Source organism: Lacerta agilis, chromosome 8 (genome assembly GCF_009819535.1).
Source record: "Lacerta agilis isolate rLacAgi1 chromosome 8, rLacAgi1.pri, whole genome shotgun sequence".
Lineage (NCBI taxonomy): Eukaryota > Metazoa > Chordata > Lepidosauria > Squamata > Lacertidae > Lacerta > Lacerta agilis.
The window spans coordinates 48849372-48864879 of NC_046319.1; the positions used below are offsets into that span (position 1 = coordinate 48849372).

General features: G+C 48.6%; 1 protein-coding gene across 1 annotated transcript; it reads right to left on the minus strand.

The window, feature by feature from the left end:
• Positions 1 to 1544: 1544 nt before the first annotated feature.
• Positions 1545 to 12523, minus strand: LCAT (lecithin-cholesterol acyltransferase). The gene is made up of 6 exons (XM_033157290.1): positions 12339 to 12523; positions 7640 to 7796; positions 6365 to 6480; positions 5000 to 5095; positions 3271 to 3495; positions 1545 to 2476 (listed from the first exon to the last, which is right to left on the minus strand). The coding sequence occupies exons 1-6, from the start codon at positions 12481 to 12483 to the stop codon at positions 1872 to 1874; spliced, it is 1344 nt and encodes a 447-aa protein (XP_033013181.1). The 5' UTR covers positions 12484 to 12523; the 3' UTR covers positions 1545 to 1871.
• Between the last annotated feature and the right edge of the window lie 2985 nt (positions 12524 to 15508).

Sequence of the window (15508 nt, forward strand, 5' to 3'; positions counted from 1 at the left end):
ATCTGGTGAACTGAACAGAAAGCATTCTCCTGCAAACAGTGTCAATGAAACCAGCCCACATGGGGGAGTTGGGGGGGGATTAAAGCAAACTTCCTTCAAAACACTGAGTTAGTCCCCCCCCCGCCCCGCCCCATCTACATTGCTCTGCTGATTTTCAGTTTTTTTTCCTTTCAAACAAAGTCCAATACTTTCTTGTTTTCAAGAATGCTATCGCCTCTACCTGCTCAAACCTGTGACCTTTATTTCGAATTCTTTATATCTCCTTGTTCTGGGAGGGGGTGGGTAAATCCCTTGTTGAAACAGAAAAGCATAAACACAGCCCCTTCCCCTCCTCCTCCTTCACCCAGACGGTTTCTTTCCAACACAGTTCCAGAATTATTCCTTCTGACATAATGTCATCAGTTCTAACATCCTGTGCTTAAATTTATTTCCTCTCTCTAGCGGCAGCTGAGTTGTGGTCCCTTAGCAAAGTATAAGAGAAAAAAGAAACAAAGTCTCTTCCTCTCTGCCATTTTTTCACCAGCTGCACACCCGTAATTTCTTTAGCAGCAATGTTCATCAAGGCAAGGGTAATTTAACCTCCAGGGTCCTCGTTTGTCATCTTTTATTCCTTTCCTATTGGAACTTTTAAAAGGAGTTGGAGCCCTCTATTCAGCTTTTATTTACAATATTTTGTTAAAGTTGGCGCCCATATGCCCAGGCACCCAGAATTTTTTTTGTTATGGGTGCCTGGCCTCCACCCGCTCCGCAACTGGGCCTGGGCCTTTGGGCTGGAATAAGACAAGAAACTGCATCTAGGTCTAAGTAAAGGAAGGCAGCTAGGAGGCCTGGTTTTTATTGCTGCAATCAGCTTTCCACTTCACACAAATGGAGTCATCTGCAAGTAGGATACAATCAACTCCTGAATACCACAACATCTTCAGACCACTTTCTTTTTGTTCTGGACTTGTGTTTAGGCAAAATAGTTGCTTTCCTCACTTAAAAAGACCTCCAGGGCTTCCCTCAGCAGGATCCAAACTCCCTTTTGTAACATACAGTTTTTTACAGTTTTGAGGAGGAAAATGGGCACTAGCCATCAGAGGCCATCAATACAGCGGGGGGGGGGGGGCGGTTGGATTTGCTTTGGTACTAGTATGAGAAGATGCTGTACCAGCAACTAAATGTGTTCTTAGTTCCAGGATCAATTCAGAAACCGGAATGGCTTCTCTAAATCAGGGATGTCCCTGGAAAATAGGGACACTTGGAGGCTCTGGACTTTTAAACACAACTCTGTAGTCCACACACAATGAAGCCCACAAAAATCAAGTTGTTGTGTTTTGTTCCCTCTGGAACTTGAGTTTACCTGCTTTTAGCATTCCAGTTCAATCATCAAGGAACATTGTGCAAACTCAGTGTTTTCCCCACCCTGCCTATCCATTGCACACAGCAACACACTCAGGTATCGGGTTCAAATTCCAGCTTCTTTGTAAAGTCCACAAGGTCACTTTGAGCCAATTGAGCCACATTACCAGATTGTTGTGAGGAAAAATGTGAAAGCGAAGGGATAATGTACAATACCTTTATCTCCAACAGATAAATGAAATGAGATTTGTAATAGCTATAGTCGGGAAAAACATTGTCTGGGGGAACATGAACTCTCAGGGGCCCCAACAATCACACCAGCAATGGAAATTTGCCAGGCAGCTGTTGGCAGGAGCAATTTGGAGGAGTATTTCCCTCTCAGAAGAAGCGGGGAGGCAGGATCCTGCAAGGCACCTCTACATCCAGCTGTGTTGCACATAACACTATAGTCTTTGGGAGATGGTGGGCACACATGAGTCATCCTGCTTCCTGTCTATGCAAGAGGCCCCAATCTCCTCAGCGCAGGGTCTTCATTTCTCCTGTCTGACTTTGTGTTGGGTCTCTGAGAAGCCTCTTCCTCCTTTCCCTGCTTCATCTTCTGCAGCTGTGGCATTCCCAAAGTTTCCCAGCAGGATTTCATTGATGTAGTTGAGGGTACGGTTGTCAAAGACCATGTTGAGATGCTCGACGCCAGGCATCTCCACCACGTGCACCTTCTGTTCCTGCTGGCCATGCCATCGCTTGCAGAGCTCTAGGCTGCGGCGGTTAACGCTGTCATCCCCATCCCCATACACGAAGTCAATGGGGTCCTCGTAGGGGAAGCGGTCGTTGTAAATGTAGGTTTCCGCAGTGGGAAAACCCGTGCCATAGATGCAATACACCTCTACCCCTGGTGCAGGCAGCCCCTTCAGCAGGTCCTTGGTGTCGTTCCACATGTACCAGCCATCCTCAAAGTTAATGTCAGTGAAGAAGCGTTGGTAGTCCTGGTAGGTGTAGTTGTAGGATGGGGTGGAGATGAAGGCATGGGTCTCGGGCCACGCCATTGTGTCTGGGAACATCCAGGGGCTGGCCGTGGTCATGCGCTTCTCCTCGCGCAATTTGATGCTGGACATAATGGGGATGCCCTGGTCATCACCTGAAATGTAGACCAGCTTGGTATCAACTGCAGCACCAGCACAGACGTCCAACCAATTTCCCAGAAAGCCTGCTTTGCCCATGCTTCAGGAAATGGACTTGAAAGCACATTCAAATCATGTTTCCCATTTCAAAGAATTCTGGGCATTATAGTTTGTTAAAGTTGCTGAGGATTGTAACTCTGTGAGGGGCAAACTACAGAGCCCAGGATTCTTCGAGGGAAAGAAGGAGCTTAAAATGTGCTTTAAAGATATAGTGTGTACATAGCTTTAGTCTTTTTCTGTTTCACACCACACAATAAACAAAGTGTATTGGAGTTGAACAGCACACATATGGAAAACAGCAGGGGGGGAAAGACTACAGCTGTGTACATTCTGCATCTTTAAAGCTCAACTGAGTTTTATGGAAAACTCTGAGAAATCCCAACACAATCCAAAGAGAACCATCTCCCCTTTTTTTAGCAGCAATAATAAAAAAGAGTGGGAGATGCACCCCACCCCCCAAGATACTCATGTCTAGATTAGTTTAGCAGGAGACAATAAAAGACAGTAAATCTGTGCTAGAGGCCTGAGAGCAATTTTGTTTTTTAAAAGTGCATTTAAGCTCCACCCCCATTTTGATAGCTCCACCCCCACCCCTGAACCTCAAGGGGCCTGGCAGCAACCCCAGACAGTGGGAGAGGAGGGGAGGTCACCCAGGTAAGAGGTGCACACAGCCTTTTTTAAAGTCTAAACGTTTTTAGTTTAGTTTAGACCAGATATTCCGGCCCACCTCACCTGCCGGCAAGCAACTCACCTGAGGCCAGGACCCTTATGGGCTTCACTGCTCCCCCCCAAGGAGCCCCCAGGGAGATGAAGCCCCGGATGTTCTGGCGTTTCCAGGCCTGGGACTGCTGGAGGAGGAAATAGAGGATGTTGAGGTTTCCCAGGCTGTGTCCAATGAGGAAGACAGGCTTCTGGTAGGCCTTACGCATTTCCTCCACAAGGCTGCGCAGGTCGCAGAAGTATTCCTCTTGCTGATCTGTGGAAACATAGTTGGGGTCAGTGCTGTCAAGTATCCTGTTTTCCCCGAGATTCTCCCTTATTTTAAGCAGTTTCCCGCTGCTCTCCCTTATTTTTTATTTCCCTTAAATTTCCCATTTTTAATGGAAGCAGCTCCTCCCCTGCTGGCCAGGGACTGGGTGGGAAGACCTCGCCTACTTGGAGAGAAAAGCGTCAGCCCTCAAAGCAAGTGGGAGCCGTTTCCCGTGCTTACAGGGGGGGGTATATTCCTCCCCCTGCATCAGCCCCTATCCATTGCCGCTGAGCCCCTCAGCCGGCCAATAGGGTTAGCTGGTGGGCAGAGCCTGGCTGCCTTTGAGCAGCTGCTGCTTCCTGTCCTGTTTTGATGGGATCAGACAAGAAGACAATGGGGCTCCATTGCGCGGAGCACATGGCTGCCCTCCTCTTTGCTCCGCTCCGAGCCCGAGCCCGCTTGGAGTTTACATTGCTGCTCCGCCCACTTTTGCTTCTGGCTCCGCCCACCACTGACATGTGACTGTCCCCGGGATAGGTGAGACTGCTGATCCCTTATTTTCAAATCCGAAACTTGACAGCTATGGTTGGGGTTGCTGGATCTGGCCAACCACATGGCCTTGCTGGCCACCTCACTGACCCCAGTAGCCATCCAGGCTGCCCCACGGTGTTGCAGCAGATGGGGCTGGGATGCATCTTTCCCCAGCCCTATTTGGAAATGCTGCCATGGGGGACTGAACCCGAGCTATTCTGCATGCACAGAAGGTCAGAGGTGCAGATTTGCGCAACGCCGCCTCACGAGTCCTTGCCAGTTGTGTGACTTGAACAGTGTGTTTTTAAAATGAGGTGCTGCAAAGGCTCAGGTCCTCCAGAAGCCATGCTCTCCTGCCTGTTCCAAGCAGATTGCAGAGACTCCGGCCCTCAAACCTGAGGCAGCCTCCGCTCTACCGAGTGGCCAGAGGAGGTGGGATGTACGACCAGACCTCATTACAGACTTCTAGTCGGTAGAGCATGGGACTCTTCATCTCAGGGTTGTGGGTTTCAGCCCCACGTTGGGCAAAAAGATTCCTACATCGGACTGGATGACCTTTGTAGTCCCTTCCAACTCTACAGTTCTAAGATTCTGGTAGGGGATTTGCACCCGGGCTGTTATGATGGCAAAGGAAGGAAATAGTTGCCCTTTCCTTCTGTGCTGTTTCCTCAAAAGCTGCCTTAGCCACACAGCGACAGGTGTGGGGGGCATTTAAAGTCCCCCCACTCAAGAGGGCTGCTTTCACCCCTTTCTCCTTGCCTTGACCTCACCGTCATTCCATGGATGGTAATAATAGTAATAAAATAATAATTATTATGTATTTATACCCCAGCCACTCTGGGCGGCTTCCAACAAAATTTTAAAATACAATAGTCGGTCAAACATTATGCTTCAGGGGGAAGCATTCCTGCTTCCCACCCCATGCACACCCGCTGAGTCCTCCTCATAGCCCCCTCCCTAGTTACCCATTTGTACTTACTAGGCCCAATCCTCCAGTCATAGGGGGCGGCCCGCACGGTTTGGTCTCTCACATAGCCATTGTTGACCAGGTGCTGCACCAGTGTGTGCATGTACCCTGTAGGTAGGGAGGGAGAGGAAGAGGTTAACAGGAGGGGGGGCAAGGGGAAGAAGGCTGGGTAGGTGACCTGTTGGAGGGGACCACTTAAAGCTCTGAGGGCTCCCTGGGTTGCTCCAAGCCTCATTACTTTTCCTAGCTAAAGATTCTTGTATTCTGGTAAACGCCTACAAAAAGGAAATTCCGGACAGTGGGAAATGGTTGGGCAGAGTGGGTGCATATTCTGCTGCATCAAAAATTTCTGGAAGGTCCTCTTTCTTGCATGCCTACATTCAGTGCTTTTTTTCTAGAAACATTCACAGTGAAGTTGTTACAGTAAGTGACACACTTTTTAACAAAGACAGAGAGAGGTGCTGGTAGTGTAAGCTTGAATACCCCCTGGGGGAAAAACACTGCTTACATTACAAACTGAAAGTGGCACACACAGAAGACCTTTTTCTAAAGAAGAGGAATGAGGGAAAGCCACAAAAGATCATGAGCAAGGAGGAAGAGAAGGCTTTCCCTGCTATCAGATGCCCCCTAAAAACCCACAACAAACCTAAGTCAGCCTCTGCACTCTAGCACAGAAACAACATCCCCATGTCACTTGAGTCAGAAGTGGGCACGTTTCATTCACTCAGTAATAACTCTGTTCCCAGTCATTGCTGGGGGTGGTAATTACTGATTTTCACTAATTGTTTTCTATGCATTTTCCTTTTTTTTTTTTTAAGTAAATAAGTAAGTAAAAAGAAAGTGAGGAAGTGGCGTGAAGTGCCCGCCACTCCAAGGGGGAAGAGGAGCAAGATCTGTTTGTTACTAATCCTGGAATCAAACTGGACAGGAATCAACCAGGGGAGAATATTGCAAGGAAGATGCCCCTAACCAAAGTTGCGGTGGGCGGGGGGAACCACCTTTGCTTCCCAAGGCTCCCTGTTGACCAGTGAGCACTGCAGAAGCATCTTGGAAATGGGCCCTGCTGCTAAATAAGGCAGCTCTCTATGACATACCATGCAGGGCCCTCATTTTAATCCCATTGTGGAAAATTCTCTCTTTAGCAATGCTAAGGCACGGGTGTAGCCAGGATTTTTGCTGGGGAGGGGCAGGCCTTTTGTTAGGGGTGCAGAACCTCAGTTTGCTATGTAATTTTATTTATTTTTATTGATGGGGGGGGGGGGAGCTGCCCCTGCTTGGCTACGCCCATGGCTCAAGACGACTCCAAGCAGACTGAAGGAGCAAACTTCCTTCCTCCACCAGAGAGATGACTGATTTGCAGGTAGCAATGCCTCCTACCTGCCAGTTTGCTCCTGTCCAGGTATTCCACTGAGTGGGTTTTGCCAAACCCAGGGACTCTGATTTGGACTCCAGGAGCATTGGACACCCTCCGAGTTGTCCTGTTGTAGATCACTCTGTGGGCAGAAGTCAGATTCAGGTGCAAAGCAAAACACAACCACCATACTGAGATTTTCTTATTCCTTTTCTTTTCTTTTTTTCCCTTCCCCTTTTGCTTCTTTCCCTTTTTTTTTCTTTCTTCCTCCCCCCTTCCTTTTCCCATCCCCTCCTAATCCCACTCTCTTTTATCCTTTTTTCGTTTGTCCTTTGACCCTCTTTTTAGGATTATTCTTTTAGTATTGTTAAACTATATACGGGTTGTATATAGAAGTGTGTGGGTTTTTTTTCTGTGTGTGTTTTGAAATTGTTGTGTATTCTGTTGAGTTATGTGTATGATTTTGCTGTTTAATAAAAATTTTTAAAAAAGAGATTTTCCTTCCTGGTTATTAAAATGTCATAGGAAATACCTTTTAAAAAACCATAATGATTACTGTGTCCTGCCAGCCTAGCTCACCTTGGAAGGGACTAGGCAATCAAACCTTTGTTCCCTTCTACCTGAGAAGTTCAACGTGTGAGGAGGTCTGAGCTGTTTGCTCCAAGCTCAGACCACATGGCTCTCACAAGCAACTCTTGAGTTCCTATATAAATAATTTTTACCACTTTGCAACAGCTAAGTTTTACTGCCTGTGCAACTTTTCTGACTGATGTATAGAAAGCACATGAACCTGACCTTTGAAGAGTTTGCAAGTAAACCAATTTTTAACTTACCAAACACATGGTCTTTCCTATGCTAGGGCAAGAGAGAACTCACAAGGGCACATACTTTAAAGGTCTAACGGCATACATTTCCACACTTTACTTGGTTTTGTGATTTTAAATCTCGACTGTGGTTTTCTCATTGAAGAGTATTTGCCCCAGGTTGGGATCTTGGCATCCAGGAATACTGTACTCTTTTTATACATATTTTTTTTCTTGCAACCAACAGTCAGACTACAGTCTCTATCATTGGCCATGCTATCTGCTGGGGTGGAAGAAAGTTGGAGCCAAATCACAGCTGGAGGGGGTGGCACACCAGATCCCCGTCCCCTTCCTGTGCTACTTTGTACTTCTACAAACTGCTGGGTTCCACCGTGGATGAAGCATCCCTCACCCTGTTTCGGCTCAGTTTTCGCAGACCCTCCTTGTGACAGAGTCACAGAATAACAAGCTATAATGTGGCTTCAGCCAGCGACGTACTTTGTATTGTCAATCCAACAGTCAACCCCAAGAGGCAGGAACATGTTGAGGTTCAGCCAGATGGTGAAGAAGTCATCTGTCTGGCGGTAGCACATCCAGTTCACCACATCCGGCTTGTCCAGCTTGGCCTCTAGTTGGTTTCCCAGGCAACCAGGCACTGAAAGGGACCGGAGAGAGAGGAGTGGTAGCCTGTCTTAGTGTGCATCTAAAGCCACCTGTGAAATGGATTAAAGGTCCTGGAGAGATTGCAGTTCTTTTGTAGCAACGAAAGAATGTGGGGGGTGGGGGTGGGTTTGCTATATTTTCTAGAGGCCCTGCTCTTGGTGCATAGAAATTTAGAACTGATGAAACTTTTCACATCATTGATATAAATGGTGGGCAAAGCTTCACCTGTCTATACCTTGGGAACAGGAGCTAGGCAACCAAAACAAGGTGGCAACCATTTTCCTAGCAAAAATGTACAGCCATTTGCCTGTGTGGTGAGGAGAGTTTCTTGCTAGGCGCTCCTGTCCTTGTTAAGCAGGGGAAGCCAATGACACGCCTTCTAGGTGTTGTGGACCACAACACTCCTCAACCCCAGCTAGCACGGCCAAGGGTCAGGGGATGGGTAGGCAAACTAAGGCTCGGGGGCCGGATCCGGCCCAATTGCCTTCTCAATCCGGCCCACGGACGGTCCGGGAATCAGTATGTTTTTATATACCATAAGTGGAATGTCTCCTTTTATTTAAAATGCATCTCTGGGTTATATGTGGGGCCTGCCTGGTGTTTTTACATGAGTAGAATGTGTGCTTTTAAAAAATGTACCGGTATCTATGGGTTATTTGTGGGGCACAGGAATTAGTTCATTTTCCCCCCCCTATATATATATATATATATATAGTCCAGGTCCCCCACAAGGTCTGAAGGACAGTGGACCGGCCCCCTGCTGCAAACATTTGCTGACCCCTGGGTCAGGGGCTATAGAAGTTGCAGCTCACAGCATCTGGGGGTACAATGTTTTGGCCACCTTCTGCTGTAAAGCACCCAACAAAAGCAAGACACCGTTAAGAGTCTTTATGTTAGGATCTTCCGGTAGGTGCAATGCCTATAGGATACTCATGTCACTCAGGTATCTTGGAAATGCCACAAGGAAGGAGGGTGGTGGTGGTTCCCAGTCCCTCCCAGCCTTTGCTTTAAGCCTTTTGAATCTCAGTCTCTGGGCTGTGCTTTTGACTGGGACAGGGGGATTCTCCAGTTTGCCTCCATGCTGGGTCCTGGAAGCACAAGCAGGCCTGAAACCAGTTGCTTTGAGGTCTGGGCAAGTTTCTGTCACCTCCTGTGGCCAGCATGTGCCTTGAGATCAGATTGTTTACTGATTTTAATTGTTTTTATTTATTTTCAGAACTTTTATTTTTTTGCTATGGCAAAAAATGTTTTTTGTTTTTATTACCAGTAAGTGAGTCAAACAAAGCAATACAACAAAAATAACAGTACAACTACAAAAATGCTCAGCATATCTGGAAGAGACTTAAATCGTCGAGTACTTAAGAGTATTAAAGGTAAAGGTAAAGGGACCCCTGACTGTTGGGTTGTCGCAGACGACTCTGGGGTTGCAGTGCTCATCTCGCTTTACTGGCCGAGGGAGCCGGCGTTTGTCCTCAGACAGCTTCTGGGTCATGTGGCCAGCATGACTAAGCCGCTTCTGGCGAACCAGAGCAGTGCACGGAAACACTGTTTACCTTCCCGCTGGAGCGGTACCTATTTATCTACTTGCACTTGACGTACTTTCGAACTGCTAGGTGGGCAGGAGCTGGGACTGAACAACGGGAGCTCACCCCATTGTGGGGATTCGAACCTCCGACCTTCTGATCAGCAAGCCCTAGGCTCTGTGGTTTACACCACAGCGCCACCCGCATCCCTTAAGACTATTAGGGAAGCCAAATTTTGTGCTGTACCTTGTCCTGTGTGTGTGTATTTGTTGTATATATGATAAAATCCCACCAAATTTCTTTTCAAAACTTAACACATAAGGATTTTCCCAGCAGCTGCAGCTCTGCCATGTGGTCTTGAAGGACAGTACACCGCACAACCTGGAGTAAGTAGCAAATACAGGTGCAGAAGAGCATGTTTAGTCTGGTAAGTCTTTCCACAGGTTACCCTGTGAGACAGCATGCTTATTGCAAAAAGCAAGGCATGAAAAATCACTCCTGTTTGTGTGCTTGGGGGTCCTGTGCCCCCTTGATGTAAAAAATATACTTTAACTGTTGATCCCACGTGGCCAGAATGCCTGTCTTCCTCCAAGAGCGGCTTCCACAGAGTCTCCTAGTGTATTCTGCCAAAGGGCAGAGTGAGATTTCAGTCCAAGGGAGCTGCTTTGTGTTTTAGACTCCTAGCAAGGTCCTCCCACAAATGCTCTGAAACAGGTGCTCTGGTGGGAACTGGAGTCCCTTACCTTTGGGGGTTGCAATAATGTGATTTTGCCCATGCTTGTCCTTAATGAACCTGCCATCCAGTTGGGGGTCTCAGAACCTGCTGTCCACACGTCAGACAGAACGAGATAGTCACATTCCATACTGTACCACTTTAAGGGCATATGGGGGTGGGGCCATATTTTTGAAGGCTCCCACATATATATGTGTAAAGCCTGCACACAATGACACTCTCAAGCCAAAAAGGATGGGGGCAGCATTGTCATGGCTGAATCCATTGACCACACCGATGGGACGGATGTTGCTGCCTTTGGCCTAGCAAACATTCCTACCTGAAGCTAGAAGTAGTGCAGTCCAGGCTTCTGCCACTTTGAGTAATGTTCTCCACCAGCACGTGCAACAGAGAAGACTGTACCACTTTGAGCTGTAGGTGTGGGGTACTATTTTTACTGTCCCCAAATATAACAAAGCTCTCTCTAAGTTAAGAGCATCAGATCTGGGGGGAAGATTCTGTCAGGACCCTGGGGTAAGGTTCAGAATGGAGGAGAGAATTGCCCTCGGAGGGAGAAAGTAGAAAGTAATACAACAAAATACAGAATACAAGTTAAAATGATAAAAGTTGCATTAAATTTGTATGTAAGGCTATATAGAAAAGGCCGGGTTGAATCCCACAGCCCTGGCCCTGTCAAAACCTCTTCATGGCAGGATGCTGGTGATGAGACTGGGGGTGGGGGGTTGGTGCTTGTCCTTTTTTCCTCATCCTTTCCTAGGAACACAGGAACCAACTTAGATCACTTTTGCTCTCTGGCCAAATAAACCATTTTTTCAGAGCGCCAGGCAAACAAAACAAAGTCCGGTCAAGGCCATTCAGTGGGACAAAATACTGTGCAAGATTATTCCAGGCAGGATCAAAAGGGACGGAGACAGGAGGAGATTCCCAGGGGGTGGGTGGGGGGGTGGGGTGTGTGCACATACATGGGATGGAGAGGCCACTTTTGAGCCAGGAGTCAAAGGTAGCTCACCAGATTCAACACAGGACAGAGGAGGTCCTCTGCCTTTAACTCTTGCATTATGGAAGTGCTGATTTTTCTGCAGTGGGAGGGGGGAGGGAGAGAGCCACCAGCAAAAATAAAATAAGAATTCCCTTCCTAGGTCCCGCTCTCTACCCAAGATGAAGCACTGCAATCCCCTCTACAGTCTCCCACCCCAACCTACGGACAGAAAGGAATTTGCCACCCCAAGATGTCCTTCTGCTCAGCTCTCCCTGGTCTGTCTAAGCATGACAATGCTGGGTCTCTCAGAAAGGGGAATCAGACACATTTAGGAGTTTGTGCTTGATTAACTTGAAGGCCTAGAAGGAGATGCCAGGCAAGACACACTGCCTCCCTCTAAGCAAGACCCAGCAGCCACACTTCAGCTCAGTTAGGGGGCTCAGTTAGGCAGCTGGGTGAACCAACAGTTTATTCCCAGTTTGACCCTCACCCTGCTAAGCATGCATGTCAATGGGTTGCTACAAGGTGACATCACCTTGTACCTTCCATGCTAGATGCAAACAAGGGGATTGGACTGACTCCAGGCACAATCGGATGAGATGGACCATCTCATCCAGCCCCACATGCTCTTGCCAAGGGCTCCTTCATGTGGGGCAATGAGGGAGAAGCAGGGCAATGCAGGACTCATGGAGAGGTCACCGGCCTGTCCCTAAAGCGTCTTACAGGAGTGTCAGGCAAGGTGCAGTCAAAATGCTGGGAGGACAGAGGAGAGCTTGCAGCCTTTCCTCTGGGAAAGTGTCCCCCACATGCCCTTTCCTCCAAGGTACTCTTCCAAGGCTCTCCTCTAGTCCCAGGAATCCCACCAGTGGTTCTGTGACATCACTTCGATTACCGTTTCACCAATCTTTACCTTTATCTCAGACCTATTTGCACACCAGTGCATACCACAGAAAAGGCCAGCAGCCCAGCACTGCACACATCCGCTTCTAGGTATCCCAGCTGAGCATATCACGCCCTGAACTATCCTAGCTGTGAGCTTAATCAGATCCTACAGATCCATCTGCTTTGACTAGCATCTTCTCAGCCATCCACATCTCAGGGGAAGGGACACTACCGCAGCCAAAGCAACCCAAAACAAACTCTTCTCAAACCTCACACCTGCCTGCCCAACATTGATCAGCCGGCTGTTCACAAATGACTGCCTTCAACTAGCCCACCGACCCATCCCACCATGCCAACACTTTGCCAGCCCCAGGACTGCCACTGCCCCCCCTTGTCATGTGCCCCATGCCAACTTACCAAGCACCACAGGGGGAGTGTTGTTGGAGAGAGCTGCTTCTGGGGTGGTACTGGGTGGGAAGAGCACGTTGAAAAGCCAGAAGGCACCTGCTGGTTCCCAGAGGACAAGAAAGAGGACAACTGCAGCCCCAGCTGAGCTCCCCATCCTGGACTCCGCTGTCCCTCCAGCTCCTGCCTCTGCTCTAGAAAGCAGCAGCCTTTCTGGTGGAGCACACTATTTGTAAGAGGGAGGGCAAGGGGCGGGATGTGGGGAAATCATTAGCAGATTCTGTGCATAGAGCAGCCCCACTGGGCTGCCTGGGCCTCTTGGCCCCAACCCTTCCAGGAATGGGTGGCAGAGGAGACATGACTTGTCCCCCCAGTATTGAAGGTCTTGTTCTCAATCAAAGGGCACCCAAAGGGGTTTGGTTGGCGCTGGAATTTGAAAAAGCTACCCTCAAGTAAGGAGGAAATCTTACTGACTGATTGATATTTCCGGAGTAATCAAAACCATCTGATGCCAGAAATTCCTGTCCATATGACTACAGCTTGGAGCCACAAATGCAGCTTTCAGCAAGACCCCTTCTAAAAGCTTTGCATTCCTCACTGTTTGTCTGCGGGCTGAAAGCCAACCAAAAATGGGACATCTGTTTGCAGGAAGCTTATGCATATCGTGGCAGTTCAGGGCAATCGGCTGCAAATGTCTGCTCCACACCAATGTATAACCACTTTCTGGCTCAGGAAACGAAGGAAGATATACCGCATCAAAAAATCAGTGGCACTTTTTGTATCAGCGGAAATTCAGTGGAACGTAATAGTGGAGCCCAGTGCAAACTGGGTAGCACCCACTGGTGTGAGCATGAAGCAGGAACTGTTGGTATTATCAGCAAATGGCTTCAAAGCTTCATAATAATTGTGTGAAGCATATGTGCCCTTGACGGGGCCGCTTCCCCTCCACAGCAAGCACACATCTCTCTTCCCCACCCCCCACTTGCCACCCTACACAGTCTGTCAGTCAACTTGCTGACTGCCCTGACCATGGCTGTTTAACATGCTGCGAAATACAAAGAGAGAGACTGACCTCTGAGCAAAGTACACAACTGGATGCAAAGCAGCCAGGATTGTGCCCCACTCTGGGCTCTCTCTCTATAGGGAATCTTACCACTTTATTCTGCAGGTTACAGAATCTCAGATAACTGTATTACCTTTGCCTATATATCAGCTTGTGCAGATGACTCATAGAGTCAGAGCACTGAACCCAGCATGGTACACTCTGCAAAGGGGGCCTCAGGCAAAGTACCTTCCCCAGCCTGACCCCTTGCAGCCTGGCTGCAAAAGATTGCTCAGCTTGCAAACTTTGTACATGCCCCAAACGTATTTGGCAACTTTGCGATGGCTCTTGGCACACCTCTCTTAAGATTGCATGTGCCTCACTGCCTCCCCGCCAGCAACTGTGTGGGTCAGGGGCACTGCTGAGACCTGGGCAGCCCTTGTGAAACTTAGGCTGGCCGAGAGTGGCAAAAGTTTATATAAGAGGCAAATGTAGTGCCTCCTGACATTTGTTCTTTCCCGTTGTTGCCTTTGGCCAGCCACTTGCAGATTTTTCTCCACTGATAAGGAGTGGAGAGTGGCAGTTTTCATTATTTTTATATTGCTATTGCAAGCTGCTTCGATTCCTTTCAGCAGAAAAACAATCAGGACCTGAAAAGTAACTAAACTAGCAAAATTATTTCATGCCCAGAAGCAGCAAAGCTCCAAATATCAGATACTGGAGGGCATTTGCCACCTTTGTGGTTTCTTGGAAGGTTGTGAAGGTGAACCAGGGATGGGGAACTTCTGTGCCCTTCCTAGGTCCCTACTCAGAGCACTCACCACCCATGAACCCCTGCAGTTCTCTCTGCTCTGATCCATCTGTTTCCAAGAGCAATTAGTTGGGAGGGGCACCATTTCAGCAAAGTGGGTTAAGTCCCAGCAGGGTTGTGGCTTCCAGGATGTGCAATCTTGGAACAGGTGAAGATGCCTGGATGTTGCAGGACTTGAGCCTTACATAAAACAGGTGTCGGGGTGAGAAGGCTCAGCCTGGCCTGGCTAAAAGCAGTCCCTGCAGACCAACAGCCGCCAGTGTGGTCTCTGTGCCAGAGGAGAGGAGCCGCTTGGCCCCAAGGGCTGGAAGGAGTTAGCCAGGCAGGCACTGAGAACCAGTGGGGAAGCCAAAAGCAACTCCTGAGCCTGAAAGTGCTCAGCACCTGGAGACGCCCCAGCCAGCATAAGCTGGAGAAATGGGGCAGTCAAGAGAAGGGCTCTGAATCTGACGAGAGAAAAGCTTGGCCAGGGTCTCTGGCAAGGCTACTGCCCCCACCCCCCACCCTGGGGCTCTAGCATGGAGAGGGGGGAGCCGTCAAGTGGCTCTGATAAGCTGACACCAGCCTTTACCTTCAGTTTTGTAACCCCAGGTTAACCCAGCTTTTATCTGTCCTCTGGTAAAAAATAAAAGAGTTGTGTCTCGTGGCATCTCAGAGAGTAAATATGGCTGAGGCTTTTGGGAGGCAGATTCGGATATCTTCAGTTGGCACGTAGAATTGGCAGGGGAGGATGAGACAGAGAATGGTAAAGTGTGAGACCAAATGACTATGAATTCACAAGCCTCTCGTCTTTCATGGCCTCCTGCCCCCACTATTTCCATGCTTTCCCTTTCTAGAACAATGTGCGTATTTGTACAGCCGGTAACTGAGAACAGCACTTTGTGGGTCTGATGAAAGGGACTCTTGTCCACAAAAGCTCAGGCTGTGAGGAGCCACCTCTCAGGCTTCGAAGGTGCCACTAGGCCTCTTTGCTTCCAAGAAGCTCTGCCATGGCTGCTTAATTCTGTCCCACCTTTAGAAAGGGTCACCATTTAGTCCAAACTTCCCACTGCCAGCTACCCTCCAGATGTTTGGGCAGCTGTGCTGGCTGGGAATTGTAACCCAAAACATATGGAAGGCACCATGTTGGAAAAGGGCAAGGTGTGGAATTGTTGCCTCCATCACTGTCCCTTGTCCTATTCAGAGGCACAAACTCCCCTGTGGCAGCAGCAATGTTGAAGGTGGAAAACAGCCACAGGCCCCCCTCCACAAGGTAGGATTGAAGTAGGAACCTCCTCCTCCTGCTCACACCAATCCCCACCGTTCCCCTGAGGGAGGAAACACACAGGC